Source organism: Ceratotherium simum, chromosome 40 (assembly GCF_057802395.1).
Source record: "Ceratotherium simum simum isolate JZ-2026a chromosome 40, ASM5780239v1, whole genome shotgun sequence".
NCBI classification, from domain to species: domain Eukaryota; kingdom Metazoa; phylum Chordata; class Mammalia; order Perissodactyla; family Rhinocerotidae; genus Ceratotherium; species Ceratotherium simum.
In genome coordinates this window covers 14,790,868-14,809,829 of record NC_141939.1, presented here as the reverse complement: position 1 = coordinate 14,809,829, position 18,962 = coordinate 14,790,868, and the positions used below count along the sequence as shown (strand labels likewise).

The following is an 18,962-nucleotide window of genomic DNA, read 5'->3' as shown; positions in this document are numbered from 1 at the left end:
TTGATGGTGTTGGGGTTTCGGATTTTGGTCACTCTAATATGTGTGCAGTGCTACCTTGTTGTTCTAATTTCCATTTCCCTGATGACATACGATGTAGAATATCTTTTCACATGCTTATGTGCTATCTTGTATATTTTCTTTGGTGAGGTGTCTGTTACGGTCTTTGGCCTATTTTTTTTTTTTTGTGAGGAAGGTCAGCCCCAAGCTAACATCCGATGCCAACCCTCTTCTTTTTTGCTAAGGAAGATTGGCCCTGGGCTAACATCTGTGCCCATCTTCCTCTACTTTATATGGGATGCCACCACAGCATGGCTTGACAAGCGGTGCATCAGTAGGCGCCCAGGATCTGAACCCTGGGTCGCCACAGCGGAGCACATGCACTTAACTGCTGCGCCACTGGGCTGGCCCTCTTTTGGCCTATTTTTTAATCAGACTTTTTGTTTTCTTGTTGGTGAGTTTTAATAGTTCTTTGTATATATTGAATAACAGTCCTTTATCAGATAATATGTCCTTTGCAAATATTTTTTCCCAGTCTGTAGCTTGTCTTCTCATTCTCTTGACATTATCTTTCACAGAACAGAAATTTTAAATTTTAATGAAGTACAGCTTATTGATTCTTTCACGGATAGTGCTTTTGATGTTGTATCTAAGAGTCATCACCACACCCAAGGTCATCTAGATTTTCTCCTATGTTATCTTTCAGAAGTTTCATAGTTTTGCATTTTACATTTAGGTCTATGATCCATTTTGAGTGAATTTTTGTTAAGGGTGTAAGGTCTGTGTCTAGATTCATTTTTTTGCATGTGGATGTCCAGTTGTTCTAGCACCATTTGTTGAAAAGATGATCTGTGCTTCTTTGTCAAAGGTCAGTTGACTATCCTCATGTGGGTCTATCTCTGGGCTCTCTATTCTGTTCCACTGATGTATTTGTCTGTTCTTTCAGCAATACTACGTGGTCTTGCTTGCTGTAGATTTATAAAAGTCCTGAGGCCAGATAGTGTCAATTCTTCCACTTTATTCTTCTTCAATATTGTGTTGCCTCTTCTGGATCTGACATCATTTTCCTTCTCTCTAAAGAACTTCTTTTAATGTTTCTTGAAAGGCATGTCTACTACCAACAAATTCTCTCATTTTTTGTCTGAAAAAGTCTCTCTCTCCTTCACTTCTGAAGGATAATGTTGCAGGGCACAGAGTTCTAGGTTGGTGGGTTTTTTTTCTCTCAACACTTTAAATATTTCATTCCACATTCTTCTTTCTGGTATGGTTTCAGAGGAGAAGTTGGACGTAATTTTTTTTTTTTTTTGTGAGGAGATCAGCCCTGTGCTAACATCTGCCAATCCTCCTCTTCTTTTGCTGAAGAAGACCAGCCCTGGCCCAACATCCGTGCCCATCCTCCTCCACTTTACATGGGACGCCGCCACAGCATGGCTTGCCAAGCAGTGCGTTGGTGCGCGCCCGGGATCCGAACCGGCGAAACCCAGGCCCCCGCAGCGGAGCGTGCACACCTAACCGCTTGCGCCACCGGGCCGGCCCCTGGATGTAATTCTTATCTTTGTTCCTCTATAGGTAAGGTGTCTTTCCCCCTACGGCTTCTTCACAATTTTTTATCTTTGATTTTCTGTAGTTTCAAAATGATATGCCTACATGTAGTTTTTTTGGTATTTATCATGGTTGGTGTTCTTTGAGCTTCCTGGATCTGTGGTTTGGTGCCTGACGTTAATTTGGGGAAATTCTCTGTCATTATCATGTCAAATATTTCTTTTGTTTCTTTCTCTCTTCCTTCTTCTTATGGCATTCTCATTACGCATATAATGTTACACTTTTTGTAGCTGTCCCACAGTTCTTGGATATTTTATTTTTCAGTCTCCTGAAATCTATATTTTAAACAAATAAATTGGTATACCTGGTCTACCTCTGGAGGAAATTAATAAATTAGATAGGGACTCTTAAATTGTAAAGAGGCAAGGTTGTAAGGGCTCATAAAAGACACACAAGCCCACATATAAATTATAAATGGATTTACGGGACATCTTTATATATTAAGGATACTAATCCCTTGTCATATTTTCATATGTTAATTTTATAGTTTATATAGTTCAATCTATCTTTTCCTTTGTAATTTCTTAAATTGCTTTTAAGTTTACAACAGTATTTCACACTCAAAAGTTAAATGATCAAGTATTTTATTGTAGGTTTTGAAAAATCGCTTTCACTTTTGACAAATTCCATCCAGCATTTATTTTGGTCTGTGGACTGAAGTAAATGCCTAACTAGATTTTTCTGGAATAGTCTCCTAGTTCCTTCTTCATTGGTTCCTATGTTTTCAAATCTTACTGGGGGAGTCTAGCTTACTTGGTGAAAGAACAGATCTGACACTAGACTGCCTGAACCCAATCCTGGCTCAGCTGCATTACTTGCTCTCTGACCTTGAGTCCCCTAACCTCTTTGTGCCTCAGATTCCTCACTTATAATTTGACAATGTTAATAACATACTTCTTGGGATTGTTTTGTGAATTAAGTATGGTAAGATATGTGAAGTGTTTAGAAGAGAGCCTGGCTTCTATGGCTTCTAAGTGTTTGTTGTTATGCAGAAGTCTCTAGGTCTTTTGTTAAAGTGATCTGTGTTATTTTTGCACCAGAATTATATCACATTATTGTAGTTTTATAATTAATTTTAGTGTCCACTAGAGCAAGATGCCAATTTTCTCTGAACTTTTAAAAAACATTAGCTATTTTTGCTAGTTTATTTTCCATTTGAAACTTAGAATAATTATCAAGCTTGCCCCACCAAAAATTTTTAGTGAAGTTGTTTTAGAACTTGTAAACCAAACTGAGAACTAATATTTCAAATAATATTCCTATACGCTTTACAGTTTTCTTCATTAAGTGTCAAATTTTCTCATTCAAGTTCTTCCTAAAATGTACTTTTTGGCTACTATAGGATTTTCTTCTTTCCATCAACTCCCATTGATTACCACTCACTCTCTTCTCCCTCCCCACTTTCACTTTTCTACAGAGTATGTATCTTTATTTTTGTCTGTTTTCTGTTATTGCCACTGGAATCTAAGTCCTAAGGGGGTAGGAACTTAGTCTACTTGGTTGACTACCATCTCTCCAGTACTCAGTACTCAGGCTGGATGTATAAATATTTGCTGAATGAACACATAAAGAAATGCAATGGTATTTATCTTACATTCAGTTATTTTGTTGTACTTGTTCATTTTTAATTCTTATTTTTTTTAATAATAGATTCTCATGTTATCTAGGTAGACAAAAATATTACCTCCAAATAATAATGCTTTCACTTTCTGGTTAGACCTATTGTTTAAGCTTCAGGTTTATTCACTCGGCCAGAACAATAATAACAGTAATAATAGCCATCTTTTTTGTAACTGCTTTTATTAGGAACTCCCAAACAGAATTTTACTTTTAAAAAAACAGCTTGAAGGTACTTTTTAAAGCTTAGCCACTTAGTATCTTGACACTAGGATGATATCACACTACATAAAAACATAGAAAAAAAGATTAACTAAAAAATGCAAGGTGATTGTGTCATGGACAAGAGTTTTACATTTCTAGTACATTTCCTAACTTAGAAGGGACAAATATAACTTGTTATTAAAATAACTATTTTTACCTTATAGCTTTCTGCTCCTTGAATGAGATCTCTCATGGAAGTAGACAACTGATCCTTTTCTGATCGAACAGATTCGAGGTCTTCCCGTAGAGTCTGGGCCTATTTTAAATATATGATATAGAGTTTTTTATGGACAGAAAAACTGTTTGATTTTCTAAAACGTAAGGTTCTTGACTCTTGTGTTTTTAAGTCACTTTACCTCCTTTCTGCTAGAATCTAGTTCTTTCTTTGCCTTCACAGCAACTAATTTTATCTTATTTATTTTTTCCTCTTTCTCTTTGGATTCTTTTTCCAGATATCCTAAAAACATAAAATAAAAGGATTATATGCAAACTCAAAAGGAAAAAAAAGAAAATATTCAAATAACTTATTTTAGCCCTAGAAATTGATCTTTAATCTGGAGCACAAAATCTGCAACATGAAATTAAAATAAGTAGCAAAAATTTTAATGTTTTTTAAAGTGAAAGCTTATTAATTATCTAAGTGAGGCAAATAGTGTAAAAAATTTCCATTTTCTTCAATCATCTAAAATAGCCTAAATTTTTTTAGCCATTTCTTAAGTGTCTAGGAATTGGAGAGTCTGTTAGGACTCCTTTAACATTAGAAAATTTCCTGGAAACACAAGGATGCTAGGATTTTAGGTGGTAATCTGCAAATCAGGGTCAAGTAGAGGAGTTAAATATTTATGCTCCATAGGCACACTCCTCTCTGTTGGTGGGTCTGATTTTCATGACTAAACCTGTAATGTGTTTTACCTATCCAATCTTGATCTCTCCCTTAACCTCTTTAACCATCTCCCCTATTTAAACTCCAGTGTTCCAGATCTTACTTCCTTTTTTTTTTCTTATGAGGAAGATCGGCCCTGAGCTAACATCCGTTGCCAATCCTCCTCTTTTTGCTGAGTAAGATTGGCCCTGGGCTAACATCCATGCCCATCTTTCTCTACTTTATATGGGACACCACCACAGCATGGCTTGACAAGTGGCGCATTGGTGCGGGCCCAGGATCCGAACCAGCGAATCCTGGGCCGCTGAAGCGGAGCATGCACACTTAACTGCTTCTGCCACAGGGCCGCCCCTGGATCTTACTTCTTGATGATATTTTTGCTTAACTTCAGTTACAATCTGAATTTCTGTCCCTGCTTATTAAACTAGTTGTACCTCTCCCCATATAAACTGCTTTCCTCTGGCTGCTACAAGTGAACTGACCGTGTGTGTGTAGCACAGGCCAACTCCTGCATTTCTGCATTTCATCCAATACCATCTCAGCTGCACAGGCATCAGTGCAGTAATTCTCCCCCTCTTTTCTGCAGCAACTCCCCTTCTCTAATGGATTTTCCCAACAGTTTATACACATGTAAGAAGAAAAATATCATCAAGAAATTAAAGTCAGGAACAAACAGTGGAAGCAGCCAAAGAGGATAGAGGAGAGGTCACTATAGCAGAGGTGAAACATCACACACACACACAAAAGCAAATGACACTTCCCCTTTCTACACTGTCCCGTGTCTTCTTCCTTTTATAGCAAAATCCCTTGTAAGAGTTTCTATACATGCTTTCAAATTTCTCTTCCCCCATTTTTTTCTTGAAGCCACTTCAATCAGGCTCTGCCTTTGGCATATCATGGACACTGTTATCAAGTTACCAATGACCTCTGTGTTACTTAAGCCAATGGTTAGTTCAGTTAGTTGTCAGAACTAATGTCACTTGACCTATCACAGCATTTGCAATAGTTAAACATTTTTTCCCTCTTGAAACAACTCCTTCACTTGCACTTCATTTGTCTTAGCTTCCAAGACATTTTATGCTCTGAGTTTTCCTACCTCACTGGCTGTTCCTTCTTAATCTCCTCTGCTGCTTCTATCTTTCTGATTTTTAAATAATGGACAACTGTCTCTGGCCAAATATCTTTGATGAACATACAGGCAAAAATTCTCAACAAAATACTAGCAAACAAAATTCAACAGCACATTAAAAGATCATTCACCACAATCAAGTAGGATTTATCTCTGGGATGCAAGGATGGTTCAACAAACGCAAATCAATCATTCACATTAATAGAATGAAAGAAAAAAATCATATGACTATCTCAATAGATCCAGAAAAAGCATCTGAAAAAATTCAATTTCTGTTCATGACAAAAACACTTATCAAATTAGGCACAGAAGGAACATATCTCAACATAATAAAGGCCATATATGATAAGCCCACAGCTAACATCATCATCAATAGGCTTAAAGCTTTCTTTTAGGATCAGGAATAAGATAAGGGTGCCCAGTGTCACCACTCTATTCAACGTAGGTCTGGAAGTCCCAGCCAGAGCAATAAGGCAAGAAAAAGAAATAAAGGACATCAGAATTGAAAAGGAAAAAATAAAACTGTCTCTATTTGCAAATGACATGATTTTATATATAGAAAATCCTAAACACTCAACCAAAAAACTGTTACAACTAATCAATGAATTCAGTAAAGTTGCAGGATACAAAATTAACATACAAAAATCAGTAGCATGTCTATATACTAAACAATGCATTTTCTGAAAAGAAATAAAGAAATTGATTCCATTTACATAGCATCAAAAACAATAAAATCCTTAGGGATAAATTTAACCAAGGAAGAAAAAGGTCTCTACTCTGAAAACTAAAGACATTGATGGAAAGAAATTAAAGAAGACACAAATAAATGGAATGGAAAAGTATCCCATGTTTATGGAATGGAAAATTAATATTGCTAAAATGTCAATACTACCAAAAGCCATCTACAGATTCAATGCAATCCCTATCAAGATTCCAATGGCATTTTTTACAGAAAGAGAAAAAAACACTCTTAAAATTTATATGGAACCACAAAAGACCACAAATAGCTAAAGAAATCCTGAGAAAGAAGAACAAAGCAGAAAGCATCACATTTCAAGCTATACTATAAAGCTATGGTCATCAAAACAGTATGGTACTGGCATAAAAAAGGCAAATAGAACAACGGAACAGAATTGAGAGCCCAGAAATAACCCAAACATTTCCAGTCAACAAATATGTGATGAGAGAGCCAAGAATACTCAAGGCAAAAACACAGTCTCTTTGATAAATAGTGCTGGGAAAACTAGATATTCATATGTAAAAGAACAAAACTTGATCCCTATCGCTGACCCCTATCTTACATGATTCAAAAAATTAACTGGAAATGGATTAAAGACTTAAACGTAAGACCCTGAAACCATGAAACTCCTAGAGGAAAACATACGAGAAAACCTCCTTGACATGGGTCTTGGTAATGATTTTTTGGAAATGACACCTAAAGTACAAGAAATAAAATAAAAAATAAACAAGTGGGACTACACCAAACTAATAAGCTTCTGCATGGCAAAAGAAACTATCAACAAAGTAAAAAGACAAGCAAAGGAATGGGAAAAATATCTGCAAACCAAATATCTGATAAAGGGTTAATATTCAAAATATATAAATAACTCATACAACTCAACAGCAGAAAAACAAATAATACAACTTAAAAATGGGCAAAGGACCTGAACAGACATTTTTCCAAAGAAGACATACAAGTGGCCAACAGTTACATGAAAAGATGCTCAACATCACTAATCATCAGGGAAATGCAAATTAAAACCACAATGAGATATCACATCACACCTGTTAGAATGGCCATCATCAAAAGGACAAGTGATAACAAATGCTGGTGAGGATGCGGAGAAAACAGAACCCTTGTGCACTGTTGATGGGAATGTAAATTGGTGCAGCCACTATGGAAAACACTATAGAGGTTTCTCAAAAAATTAAAAATAGAACTACCACATGATCCAGCAATTCCACTTCTGGGAATATATCCAAAAGAAATAAAAACACTAACTCGAAAAGATATCTGCACTCCATGTTCATAGCAGCATTATATACAATAGCCAAGACATGGAAACAACCTAAGTGTCCAATGATGGACGAATGGAAAAAAAAATTGTGGTATTATTATACAATGGAATATTATTCAGCCATAAAAAATGAGGAAATGCTACCATTTGTGATAACATGGATGGACCTTAAACGCATTATACTAAGTGAAATAAGTCAGAGAAAAATACTGTATGATCCCACTTGTATGTGGAATCTAATAAAAAATGCCCCACCAACCTCAGAAAGAGAGATCAGTTTTGTGGTTACTAGAGGCAGGGGATGGGAAGAGGGGGAATTGGAGGAAGGTGGTCAAAATGTACAAACTTTCACTTATAAGTAAATAAGTACTAGGGATGTAATATACAACATGGTGACTATAGTAAACACTGGTATATGATATATATAAAGGTAAGCACTGCTATATGATATATATAAGAGGGTAAATCCTAAGAGTTCTCATCACAAGGAGAAAAAATTTTTTTTCTTTTTATTGTACTATATGAGATAATGGATGTTAACTTACCATTTTGCAATATATGTAAATTAAACCATCAGGCTGTACACCTTAAACTTACACAGTGATGTATGTCAATTATTTCTCAATAAAACTGGAAAAAAATAATAAAGTTTGCTAAATCAACGAAAAAATCTAAAAACAATCATGGAACCATTTATAAATGGAATCACCTCAGTCCTTTATTTAAGCAACAGAAACTGAGAGTTCTGAAAGGGAAGGCACTCAGATGGCAGAGGGTAAGAATGGGGGCATTAGGAAGAGACAGCTACTTATTATGTTTTTAACTCATTAATTGGCTGTGATATTTCCCAATCTATTCTAACACTAAGAAGAATTTGCGTAATTAATTGTGACTATAGTTACCTATTTTTTCTTTCAGCTCTTTTACTGAAGGTTGATCATTTTCTACAGAAGGTGATTTCTCTAAGGAATCCTAGATTTACACAAAAAGAAAAACAATCAAACAAATGAACTGGCCATGTTAAGCATGAGAAAATCACTATCCAAGAGAATTCAACACAAAAAGCAATTTGGTGAACAGTGTTTTTCTTCCTTTGATAGATCAGGTAATATTGACCTTATCACACGTATAGCATTTACTATAAAAACACAGTGGTATCCAAGACCAAGATGAACAACCTGACACATATCAAGTACATAATGTAAAAAGGAAAAGATTAAATGACGATTATAGTTTACTATATTTCACAATTTCTGGGAAAAAAATCTAAAATTTTGGCTAAAGTTAAATACCACTATAGCCTACGTTTTTGCTCAACAGTGCTCTTTAAGAAAGGTAGTATGTATATCGCACAAGAATGAAATTCAAGTTTTTTCATATTTAGTTGTAGTTATGCTTATGACTAGTTATACAGTTTTGACTAAGACATTTAACCCTCTAATCATTTAATCTTATGTAAGATCAAGATTCTAAAATATCTAAAACCAAAAAGTGATGAATGTGATAAATGGGATACACATGAAAATGTTCGACGCACTTTTCAGAAATTTGCCATTTGAGCTTAAATGCTGAAAATTTACTTGACTTCAAAGTGTAAAAATGTTAATGTATATATTTTCTAGCGTCTACGAGTACAACTAGGATTTAAATCAATAAAACTCAAATTAACAGTACCTTCAATAATACCAACTCTGCTCTCACATCCTGCAATTCAGACTCTTTTTGTTCCAGTAACGGCCTTAGTTTTTCAAGTTCCCTTATAAAAGACTTTTCTTTTTCATTATGGACTTTATTTCTGCTACATAATTTCTGAGATAATTCTTCAACTTGAATTAAAAGATTCTGATTTTCAAGCCATATTTTTTCATTAGCATTCTTCACTTCTAGTAGATCAGACTGCAGTGTCTCTTTTTCTGACAAGGTTTCTTCTAACTCCTTCCTTAGGAGAACTTTCTCTTGCTCATGGTCTCTAACTAAAGACCTAAGTTCCTCACATCGAATTACCTTCTCTTCTTGAAGGAACTTAATCTCTCTTTCTAACTCGACTATCTTTGTATCATACTGAAACACCAAGTTGTGTTTTTCCTCACTTATCTTAGCTAAGGATTCACCTATAGCTTGTAAGACATTTACATCTTGCTCTTCCTTTTCTTCTGAAACTTTTGACTCCATTTGTTTAAGAAAACCATACAACTGAGTTTTGACATGTAACTTCTGAACTTGCTCATTTTCGAACAGTTTAATTAAATTATCTCGTTCTTCAACTATTAACTGAAGTTTCTTCTCTAATTCAGAAATCTGTTCCTTAAGCACAGAATCTCCTTCTTTTTGAGACAGGAAAGCTTCCAAATCCCTGATCAATTGATTCTTTTCTGAACTTAGTCTGTTATTTTCCTCATAAAGAGACTTCACTTCAGATGACAATGCTTCCTGATCTTCAGAGAGAGTTTTCAACTGAACCATTAGCTTTTCTAGTTTTTGGTTATTTTGATCCTTTTCTTTCAAAGTTTCTTCTAGTCCTCTCGTTAATTCATTTGCTTTTCGTTCTAGTTCACTGTTGTACTGGGTAGTTTGCTCTACTTTCTCCCTAAGTTCTAAAATCAATCTTTCTCCCCTTTCACATTTTTTATGGAGATTATCCATCTCTTCATGACAACTTTTTATTTTACTCACGAAATCATCTTTTTCCTCCGTAAGAGAGCTTATCTCTGCTTCAAATTCTCGCAACATGGTATCTTTCTCACTGAGACTAATGAAATACATTTCATTCTTTTCTTGAAGGTTCTTTATGGTATTTTCAAGTTCTGGTACAAATTCTTGTTGCGATAATAACTTTTCATTTTCTCTCTGAAGATGATTCACGGTTTCAAGAAGAGCATCTTTTTCATTAAAAGCAGTTCTGAGCTTCTGCTGAAGTTCATTAACATCAGATGCTTGCTGTTGCTTCATTGATTCAAACTCTTGACTTATTTTTCCAGCAGATTCCCCTAGTTCTGTTTGTAAAATTTCCATACTCTCTCGTAAGCTCTCATAATCTAAAATTGCTTCTTGCTTTTCTTGCTGTAGGTTTTCACACTGTTCCTTAAGACCTTGTATTTCAAACATTAATGTTAATTTTTCTTTTTCTGCACCTGACAAAAATGCATTTAGTTCTGATATTTCTTTCCGATGCTGTTCCTTAAGACTCTGTACTTCTTTGTTATGTTGTTCTACCGTGTAGCAAAACTGTTTATTTGACTCTTCTAGCTCAGACTTTAATTTTTCAATTACACAGCACTGCTCTTCTTTAGCTAGTAATAACTCATTAATTTTAAACTCTAAGTCTTCACGTTCATGAAAAAATTCATCCTTTATGTGTTGGGCATCGATTTCAAGTTTTAATTTAAGATTATTCATATAAGTTACCTCATCTTTTAAGATACTATGTTGAGACTTCAGTTCTTTTAAGGTATCTTCTAAATGTTTGACTTTTTCATTTACTATTTGGTCTACAAAAGTATCTTCTTGTAGGAGTAAAGAACACATCTGATTTTCTTGGTTTGCATTTGAGGCTTTCCCTAAGTTTTCTAAGTCACATTCATTTTTCTCCTGAATGTACTTCTCACTTGTCTCACATTGTTTGACTAAGTTCTCCTGTAGCTGGTTTAAATTATTTACTTCTGCTCCACGTTCTTTAGCAGATGCTTCAATTTGGCACATCAATTCTTTTACCTCTTCTTGGTGTGTAGCTTTCAACTGCAAAAGTTCCTCTTGTAAACTATTAATATCTTTTTGGTAATGCTGAGAATTAGCCTCAATGACTTTTTGGAGATGAGTAATTTCTTGCTCCTTTTCATTTGTGGCAGCTTTTAACTGCTTTTGCAGATATAAAATTTGCTCCTCAAAGGCTGGCCTAATTTTCTGAATCTCTTCTTGCAGTTTTTTAACATTATCTTCAGAGTCACTCTGAAATTTAAGTTGTTCTGAAAGCTCTAATTGTTTTTTTGTTGCTTCTTCCAGTTTCTTGTGCAAGTTAGCTTTATCATCACTGTGGTTGGAATGTACTGCCATTAACTCATTTTTCAAATTTTCCATTTCTTTCTCATAGTTTCTTTGTGATTGTTCAAACTCCCTGTGCACATCTTCCATCTTAGTTATAGAATCCTATTATAAAAATAAGCATACAAAAATTATTTAAGACAAAAAGAAATCCCCATCCTTAGAAAAAATGTTAGCCACAGGCTCACTAGAGAGAAAAGGAAATGAGCAGAAATATACATAGAGAAAAATGATAGTGAGATTCAAAGAACACTGCTTAGGATCTGACTACTTTCAGAACGACAATATATATCAGCAGTACTAGACATCTTATTCAAAGTAATAACTTAAAGCTAGGAAATCTCTGAATTTAACTTTCTTTTAAAAGGTGATAAATTATGTAAGTTGTATTAAGTCACAAGGCTTTAATGAATATCTCCTGAATAGATTAATAAGAGACTTTTTGTAGAAAATTAATTCAAACCCAACAGGAAATTGAATACCCTAGAACTGAACAGATAATGGCATTTAGAGTGTAAATGAAAATCAACTTAGTTAAATAAATATTTTTTCATAAAGTGAGTTCTTGTTTTCATTTTTATTAAAGAATGACATTACAGCTATAAGGAAGGTTAAGCAATGCAACAAGTAAATGTTAGCTATATCTCTGTGTAGTTGGGTGAGTTCAGTTATTTTTCTCATTAAATATTTGTTTCCCTGTTAGTAAACTGATAAAATCAGATCAGATGCTTTTTAAGGTCTCAGTTCTACAATTCATTACTACGCTACGTAAGTTGACAAAAACCAAAAACACATTAAAATGTTGCCTTACCTCAACCTCCTGCTTCATTTTAATATTTTCCTTCTTCAGAGAAAGACATTGTTGCTCAGTCTCTGCTTTTTCCAGAAGAATAGCATCCAGACGCTCAGTCAATGCCTGTTTTGGAACAGGATGATGTGTTTACCTGAGGTTAAAAATGGTGGATTGACCACATGCATAATTATCTCCTCACCTTTTCCAAACAACACTAAGGTAAGAACAAAATATTTAAAAAGGTATCCACATGAGAACACTGAGAAAAAAAGAAAACACATGAGGAAATGAGAAATTTCAGTACCTTTCTGGACAATGGAAAGTGGAGGAGGAGGAACTGAATTAGGAAGAGGAAGAGGGCTATAACCCACGCCTTCACAGGAAAACACTTAGGAAAACTGGCAAATACTCAGGAAACTGAATGCTTAGGGACTGGAGGTACTATACATTGTCAAGGGAGGAATAATGTGTGGGGTTCAAAAACTGAGATGGTTGACAATCTGAATAGAGAGTGGTTAGAATAACAGGCAAGAAATCACCAATGTCCCTCCTTCCTCAGAAATAGGTTTATTCTCTGCAGAAATTAAACAGAAGAGGAAGTTAACGAAATGGAAAACAGATCAACAAGCCAAGAGTTAGTTCTTTGGCAGGAAAAAAAAGTGAACAAAATAGACAACCTCTAGCAAGACTGACCAAGAGAAGACAGAAGTCACAAACAATATTATGAATAAAAAGGGAACATATCTACATATAAATCAGAGATTAAATTGTTAAAAATACATTGGCAATAATATTGAAAACTGAAATGAAATGGATAAAAATTCCTAAAATATAGCTTTACTAACTCACGAAAAAAATTAAGAGGCATAATTAATACCATAACTTCTTAAAAATCAAACTAGTAGTTTAAAATTGTCCACCAAAGAAAACAGGTGGAATAGACAGTTTACAGGGCAGTTCTATCAAATTTCAAAGAACAGATTACCCCAATTACATATGAACTTGTTCAGACAAAATAAAAAGCAAGAAGAATTCTCAAGTTATTCTACAAAATTGGCATAACTTGATAAACATTATCCAAGGACTTTATAGACAGGAAAATCATAGACCCATTTCACTGTGAATCTAGTGATCTAACCTTAATCCTAAACATTAAAATCTAGATAAATGTTAAAATCCTAAATAAACAGTCCAGTATCACCCTAGAACTGCCTACCTCTGAAATTCTTAAGTGAAATCATAAAGAAAAACTTAGTTGTTTAAGAAAACAAAAACAAAACAAATGTAGATAAATTTAGAGTTCTATATGAAGTTACAGCTATTATTCAAACATAAGAGTAGAATAAAACCATTTTTAAACACAAGACAACAAAAATTTTCCTCCCATGCATCTGTTCTTAGGAAGCTACAGAAGGACATGCTCTACCAAAATGAGGTTAACCAAGCAAGTGAATGACATATGACCTAGCAAACAGTGGGGGCAACACAGGAAAGCAGAAATTCACAAGATCCCCTTCCTCTCTCTGCCATGTGAGGACATAGCAAGAAGGTGGCTATCTGTAAGCCAAGAAGAGAGTCCTCACCACAAACCAAATTTGTTGGCATCCTGACCTTCAACTTCTCAGACTCCAAACTGTGAGAAAATAAATTTCTGTTTAAGCCAAAAAAACCACAAAGAAATTCACAAGATCACGGCAAAAGGCCAGTTCCAGGAAAACTGTGCAGCAGACCTACAGAACAATCAGACCAAATCAGTGCAGGAGGACAGAAAGCTTTAGAAGGCAGGTGTCCAGGAGAAAATGTAAAAGATTATTTGATCTGTTTGACTATCTGGAAAGTAGGAGTTGTTGTGAAAGATAGCTAAATTTTCATCTGCTGTAATGGGAAGTTGATAGCTAAATGTCCAAAATGGATAAATCAAGGAATAGCAGTATAATCATATTATTCAGAGTAATTTCCAGAACTTATTTAGTTATCAGTATTATTTCTAAATCATGTGCATATGTTACTTTGATTAAAACAATTTTAGTTTTAAAATTGGTTTTTTCATATTACATATAGTATTATAATATAAACTTCTGATTGGTAAATATCAGGGGAAGCCTAAATACATTCATTAATTTTAGGAGATATATAGTAGCCATTAACTGAAAACAGCTATAAAAAAACCTTGAAGATTAGAGAAAAAGAAAGTAACTGTACTTTCAGGGATCTGAAGATCTGAATCAGGAAGTCTGGCTCCTGAGTCAGTCCTCTTAGTTAACTGTAGTTGCACTTTGGCTATCACTGATTGAGACAACACATAATGACCAAATAAACAAAGAAAAGTACTATGAATTCAGTAATGCTTAAATGAATTAGTACGTTATGAATCCAAATGCTATTTGTGCATACCATTCATGCATATATCGTTTTAGCTAAATAAAGAACAAAATGATAGTGCATCATACGCATAGGGATTTAAAGACTCCTTGTAAGGAGTTCTTCAACTGTCCACTGCTCACAAGCTGGGAGCCACTTAACGAAAAAGTGAGATAATATGTAATCGAAGAATAGCGAGACTCAAATTATAAATATGAAAAGCAAGGAAAAAAATGACTGCAGTGCTTTGAGAAGTAAAGAAACTCGAAAGAAGCTTACGCCAAGTGGGGAAGGAAAAAGCATTTAGTTAGCATTAAGGGCATGTAAGTAAGAATAAGCAACCGAGGTTCTTCAACAGGGAATAACAAGACAAAAACAGTATTCTGTGATGTGGCAGCAGTATGTAGCACTAAAAAGAGAAAGAGAGCCCAGTTATGGGGTTATCAAAACAAATCAAGTATGACAGGAGGCATTTAACATAGAGGCATAGAAATGCAGAGAACAAGGATAATGCAGCATTTCCTGAAGGAACAACAGGTCTCTGGTGACCCATACACGTCGAGGAAAAAGACACAGGAAAGCTGAAGAGTCTCTCAAGGTAAAAGGCCCGGGAAATAGCACGGCCACGAGTTGTTCAGGGACAGGGATTTGGTCATGGTGAGCACGAAAAGAGGACAAGAGAAATGGGTGAAGAACTTTTTCTCCCAAACAGCTAGAAACTCAACTGTGAGAGCTGGGTCAATAGTCACGTCCAGGGATATATACCTATCTATAGATTATATATATCAATAGATGATCAGTCCCCAAATCATCATCAAAGTCCTGAGTATGGCTGAGTTTTCTGAAAGGAGAGGAAAGAGCAGGACTGAGACTGAGGGAACAACCATAATTACAGAGTGTGTGAAATGAAAAGAGGAGAGAATAATACTCACTGCAGAACAGAAAGGGATCTAGAGGTCATTTAATCCTCTCTTTTTACAGTCAACCAGTGAGGTAAAAAACTGAACCAAGGGCAGAGAGGAAGTGGTACAACAGGACAGAAAGCCAGATAGCTCTCTAGCAGGCTGAAAGCCCTCAAGGAAATTTGATTTATCATCAGACATTTCCTCTAAGTAAATAAAGAAAAACTAAAGCAATATTCACAACTGTTTCATTACCTTAATAATATCATCAGTTCCTCTAGCAACAGTTTTTGATTTCAATTCTTCAATTTCTTTCTCCAGTTCTAAACAATTATTAAAAAAAAAAATATTCCAGTTCAGAAACAAAGAAAATAATTACTGGCTAAAGTGACAAGTACATTCTTAAAAAAACAAAACATAAAAAACTACTATAAAGTAGAATACATTTAAGAAGCAGATATTTGGGGAAAGCATTAACTTCACTCAGTATTACCTTTTATTTTCCTTTTTATTATGGAAAACTCCAAACAAATAAAAAAATAGAGAAAACAGTAAATTAATTTCTATGCACCCATCACCTTGATTTTCATCCCGATCTGTATTCATTTCCTCCTTCTCCTCTTTTCTTACCCATCTTGATATTTTTGAAGCAAATCTCAGACATTATTTCAGCTGTAAATAACTTCTTACTGTATAATTTTAAAGCAACAATTAACCTCATATTAAACATAAATGTTAACCTATTTCATCAACTCGTGGCTAGGTCTGAAGTCTGAAAGGTGTTCTAACTTTTCCAAATAAATTACTCTCTTTATCACAAGTTGATCTATCCTCCCAAAACACAATATGACCTTTTCTAGAAGAATTTAAGTCTTGGCTCTTAGGCTGGGCAGTTAACATCTGTTAAGTCATTGGAAATTCAAGAGCTTACCCACATAGTAAAAAAGGATACTACTATCGTTATCCTTTTGGAATATAAAGAAAAGGAAACTGAACAGGGAATCAGTCAACTTCACTAAATAAATATACTTCAAAATTCTAGGAATGGAAATCTTTTACTATCTTACTTGAGGCCCCTTTTTACTTTGAACTCACAACTTGTTGTCTCTAACGTTTCAACCAACTACTCTAGAAAAAAACGCTTTACTCGGAAGAACGTACAAGCTACATGAGTAAAAAAAGAATGTGTTAACTTTAAAAAACTATTTTTAAAAATCCTCCTCCCTGACTTTCTTTTAATAATTCAAAGGTAACTGCAGTTTAGAGATGTGAGATAATAAAAAATATCAGAGGCAAATGATTAGAATGTTAAATAAAAACAGATTCTACTACATTGTCTAAGATTTTGTTGGATTCACTGGTAAACAAAACAAGCCAATGTACAATTAAAAAACTAGTATTTTTAACCACGAGATTAAATGAGATTATGGTCAAATGAATATTTTCAACCCAATACCTGTACATTTTGATTTAGATTTCTGTATTAGCATCATCTGCTTCTTGGCAAACTTGATAAGATCTTCCTTGGGCAATGTTTCCAGCTGAAAGATGTAGTGATGTTACCAACTTGTTATAAATCATGTTTCTACTATACCATAAAAAAGAAACACGTCTGCCTAAAAATAAAAACATCTCACTGAATAAATCTTTGCCAAACACATTTTTTAAAATTAGCAAATGAACTTCATCTCAGTAATTATTAGTTAAGCAACTACTGTGAAATGTCGAAAATAGCACATATCCACTTATATACAGATATATTGTTGTTATAAGTTAAGACAATTCCTAGGTTTTGACTTCTTTAATTGTAAAATTAGGGGACTGGGGCTAATTCTACTTAAAGTTCCTTAGAGCTGTAAAATTAGTTCACTCTATTCAAAGCTGAAAAACGTCTGTGGCCACATGAAAACATGTAAGCATAATTACAAGATGAATCAGGTTGAATTTAAGCTTTAACTAAAAAATCAGGGAAAATTAACCCCTGTGGGCTCAGTTTTCTCTTCTGTAAAATGGGGATAACAATAGTACTTATCACACGGTTACCATGAAGTTTATATGAAGCAACTGTTTACATAAGTGCCTGAAACTTAGTATGCAAGCAATAAATCTTAGCAATAAACCACTATCTTTTAGATTCAGTGAATGTGAAACGTTGTACAGGGCCATAAAAATTACCCAATTCCACTTTCTTTTCCATAGGAGGGGCCTACAGGATAGAGTTCCTTGACTCCTCCCTACGTCACCGCACTTTCCACTACACCCTTTACATCCTCAGAAATTAGACTGCTTTGTTTAATGTCTGAAACATTGCACAATCTCTCAGCAGGGCTACCAAGGGGCAGGAAGTAAACAGAGAGTCAACTCTTTTCATACTAGGAATCTTAAAAGCAAAAAAGAAGAAAGAAATAGACGGGTGACTGTGTAAATTAAAATTGAGATCCCTTGGAGAAAAGCTCCTATTTATTTTAAATAGGCCACCCCTCTCTCCAGGCCAAGTTTTCCAATTCATCACCCTTCCACTCTTCAGGGAGCCTGCCAGTCAAGTATTCGCTTCACCTTGGATTTCCCGGTCCCAGGGGTGGCTGGTGAAGCCACCCCATCCTGAACAGGATCCTGCAAAACAAAATCAAACCCAGGTGGTCAGAAGAACTCTGTTCCTGACCCCAGACGGAACTCGCGGAACTTTTACAGGTAAAAACCTTTCCGTGGAATCAGGAGGAGGAAACCCTTCACGTGAGAAACAGAATGGGGAGGGAAGCGTCTGTCGCTGCGGCCGATCGCACAGAACTGGCTGTACGGGGCAGGCAATCGCGAGGGGCGGAATCTGGGGGCGGGGGGAGACAAGGCAGCGCGGGGCTGCGGGCGCGGAGGGGAGGCTGCCGAGCCCTCTCCCGGGGCCCGTCCCCGCGTCCCACACCGCGGCGCGCAGGCTCGGTGGGAGGTGGCGGCCCGCAGCCCCGGCCCGGCCCCGTTACCTCCATGGCCGCCCGCCCGCCGGCCCGCGGCCCCGCAGCCCAGCCGGCGCGGCACTTCCGTCTGCGGCCGCCTCTGACGTAGCCTGCAGCGCAGGTCACAGGTCGCGCTTCTGCGGCCGGCCCCACCCCCCGCGTCTCCATGGCTACGGCACGGCGGCGCAGCCGCTTCCGCATCCGGGATTCCGCATCCGCATTCCGCCGCGGCCGTGCGGCGGCCCGCCCGTGGGAGGGGCCAGCGTCGGCGCGTTGCCGGGGGGGGGCCGCTGAGCTGGTGTCGCACGGTGTGGCACGTGTGGGTGCTGCCGCTGCCGTTTTCTAGCTGTGAGAGCTTGGGCAGGTCGCCGCGCAGGGCCTCGTTTTCCACATCTGTGAAGTGGTGTCAC

The 18,962-nt window shown here is 36.2% G+C and overlaps 1 protein-coding gene across 2 annotated transcripts in view; it reads right to left on the bottom strand.

The window, feature by feature from the left end:
• GCC2 (GRIP and coiled-coil domain containing 2) overlaps nucleotides 1-18,632 on the bottom strand; it is a 50,681-nt gene extending 32,049 nt beyond the window's left edge. Inside the window, exons 1-9 of one of the 2 annotated variants that reach the window (XM_087426334.1) lie at nucleotides 18,580-18,632; nucleotides 18,161-18,217; nucleotides 17,061-17,145; nucleotides 15,860-15,927; nucleotides 12,360-12,464; nucleotides 9,185-11,653; nucleotides 8,413-8,482; nucleotides 3,837-3,937; nucleotides 3,638-3,736 (exon numbers count right to left, since the gene is read on the bottom strand). In XM_087426334.1, coding sequence (XP_087282460.1) covers nucleotides 3,638-3,736; nucleotides 3,837-3,937; nucleotides 8,413-8,482; nucleotides 9,185-11,653; nucleotides 12,360-12,464; nucleotides 15,860-15,927; nucleotides 17,061-17,145; nucleotides 18,161-18,217; nucleotides 18,580-18,585 — 3,060 coding nt within the window. In that variant the 5' untranslated portion in view covers nucleotides 18,586-18,632. The other variant, XM_087426335.1, reaches the window with a different exon arrangement.
• Between the last annotated feature and the right edge of the window lie 330 nt (nucleotides 18,633-18,962).